Source organism: Gnatocerus cornutus, chromosome 4, assembly GCF_029298725.1.
Source record: "Gnatocerus cornutus isolate USDA-ARS CGAHR chromosome 4, icGnaCorn1.1, whole genome shotgun sequence".
NCBI lineage: Eukaryota > Metazoa > Arthropoda > Insecta > Coleoptera > Tenebrionidae > Gnatocerus > Gnatocerus cornutus.
Genome location: NC_142236.1, coordinates 6,069,946 through 6,071,516, shown reverse-complemented (window position 1 = coordinate 6,071,516; position 1,571 = coordinate 6,069,946). Strand labels below are relative to the sequence as shown.

Genomic DNA, 1,571 nt, shown 5'->3' with positions numbered 1-1,571 from the left:
TTTTTAACATTTTTTTGGTACATACTTTGCGCCACTTTCCGGACATCCTATATATGCACTCATACTTAATTTGTGTTTATTAAGTTTTTTAGATATTTTTAAGCTTTTTAACTTCTGCATACATTTCAATTCTCGCAAGTGAGAACTAAGATGAATTAAAATCAAAAAATTAGAAATCTCTAATTAATAATTAATTAATTAATTAATAATTTCTAAAAAATTAGAAATCTTTAATTTTTGTCGCAATTCAAAATAACAATAACAAATCCAAAACTCGAAAACTTAATATTTTTTCATAAAATTTGAAAATCTGGTGTATTTGAGTTTACTGGATTCAAAATGGTAGAAAAAATTTAAAAAGTGAAAAAACATAGTGTTTTTAAAATTAGAAAAGTAGAGCAAATAAAGTATGGAAAGAATAAAATTTAATCGATTGCTTAATGAAAACGGCGAATAATTGTATCTTGCTTGTCCCCATACAAAAGTTAATAAAAAAACTAAAACTCTAACTAAAAATATTCGACATTTTGTCAGGAGTTTTCGGTTCCAGACCACAGTTGCACTGAAAAGTTTTTAATAAAAAGATATTATAAAATATATAATAATATAATATTTCAATATTATAGCTCTTTTCTCATAATGTTCAAAAATTTCTTCTTAGCTTCAAGTTTCAAATAGCTTCACTGATTCTAAAATTAAAGAAATAGAAAAGAAAAGAAAATCAAATTTGAAATATAATTGGCTCTTTATTTTATAATTTTTCCAAGCAACATTTATTAATTAATTTAATAGGCCTTTCCGGCTTATATTTTCACAATCAAAAAACGAAAATAAAAATCAAACCAACAAAAATCCTTTATTCATACCAAATCAGCCATCACTATCCTCAAAAATTTTGTACGCCCCAAACGGCTTATTATTATGGTAATTATTAGCAGCCACATACCCATACAACCCTCTCCCCTTCCCAAAAACAGGCGCATACTGTCCATAATGCGACAACAACAACGCCACGTACGGATTCAAAGGAAGATGTTCACCACTATTGTACCCTGGAACTTTCGGGTTCAGACGCAAAGCGGAACTTAACACTAGAGCAGCCAAAAGAGGATTTGTTTCCAGAACTGGATGATGTTTCCCAAGATTGAAGGGCGGCAAAGCGCAGAAACTTGGGGGGTCCACGTGTGCTTAAAAACAAACATGAAAGAACCAAAAGAACAAAAAAAGAAAAAGCTAGTACCGTTACCATAACAGTTCGTGGTTTGTACAAGAGGGGTTTGAATTGGGGTAAAATATGCACTGGGGGCGGCTGCATCTATTCTGCGATGTGGTGGAGCTTGGGAGAGAATAATTCCGCACTGAACTAGAAACAGTAAATTCAACTGAAATAAAAAAACAGTTATTAATATGAAGAAAAATTACAAACACTTTACACTTATTTTATCCATTTTGTTGCATCGTGATCTGCATTTTCTGCACAACTGTTGGAGTTTTTTTGAGGATGGGGAGTTTTATTCAGTGTTTTTCTGCTTGCAAAGTTTATTTGCATTGAATTACATTCAGATTATCGC

The 1,571-nt window shown here is 30.9% G+C and overlaps 1 protein-coding gene across 2 annotated transcripts; it reads right to left on the bottom strand.

Moving 5' to 3' along the window:
* Positions 1 to 870: 870 nt before the first annotated feature.
* Positions 871 to 1,520, bottom strand: LOC148176253 (uncharacterized). Of its 2 annotated transcripts, none has more exons than XM_088035179.1 (3): positions 1,434 to 1,520; positions 1,241 to 1,382; positions 871 to 1,187 (listed from the first exon to the last, which is right to left on the bottom strand). In XM_088035179.1, the coding sequence occupies exons 1-3, from the start codon at positions 1,446 to 1,448 to the stop codon at positions 871 to 873; spliced, it is 474 nt and encodes a 157-aa protein (XP_087891305.1). In that variant the 5' UTR covers positions 1,449 to 1,520. The 2 variants fall into 2 exon arrangements, with proteins under 2 accessions (XP_087891305.1, XP_087891306.1); XM_088035180.1 differs by having other exon boundaries at positions 1,247 to 1,382.
* Between the last annotated feature and the right edge of the window lie 51 nt (positions 1,521 to 1,571).

What these genes read in the sequence shown, in the direction of transcription:
- LOC148176253 (XM_088035179.1), bottom strand. An exon ending in CACGAACTGTTATGGTAACG is followed by an intron (nt 1,188 to 1,240) that starts GTACTAGCTTTT and finishes TTTGTTTTTAAG; the next exon opens with CACACGTGGACCCCCCAAGT.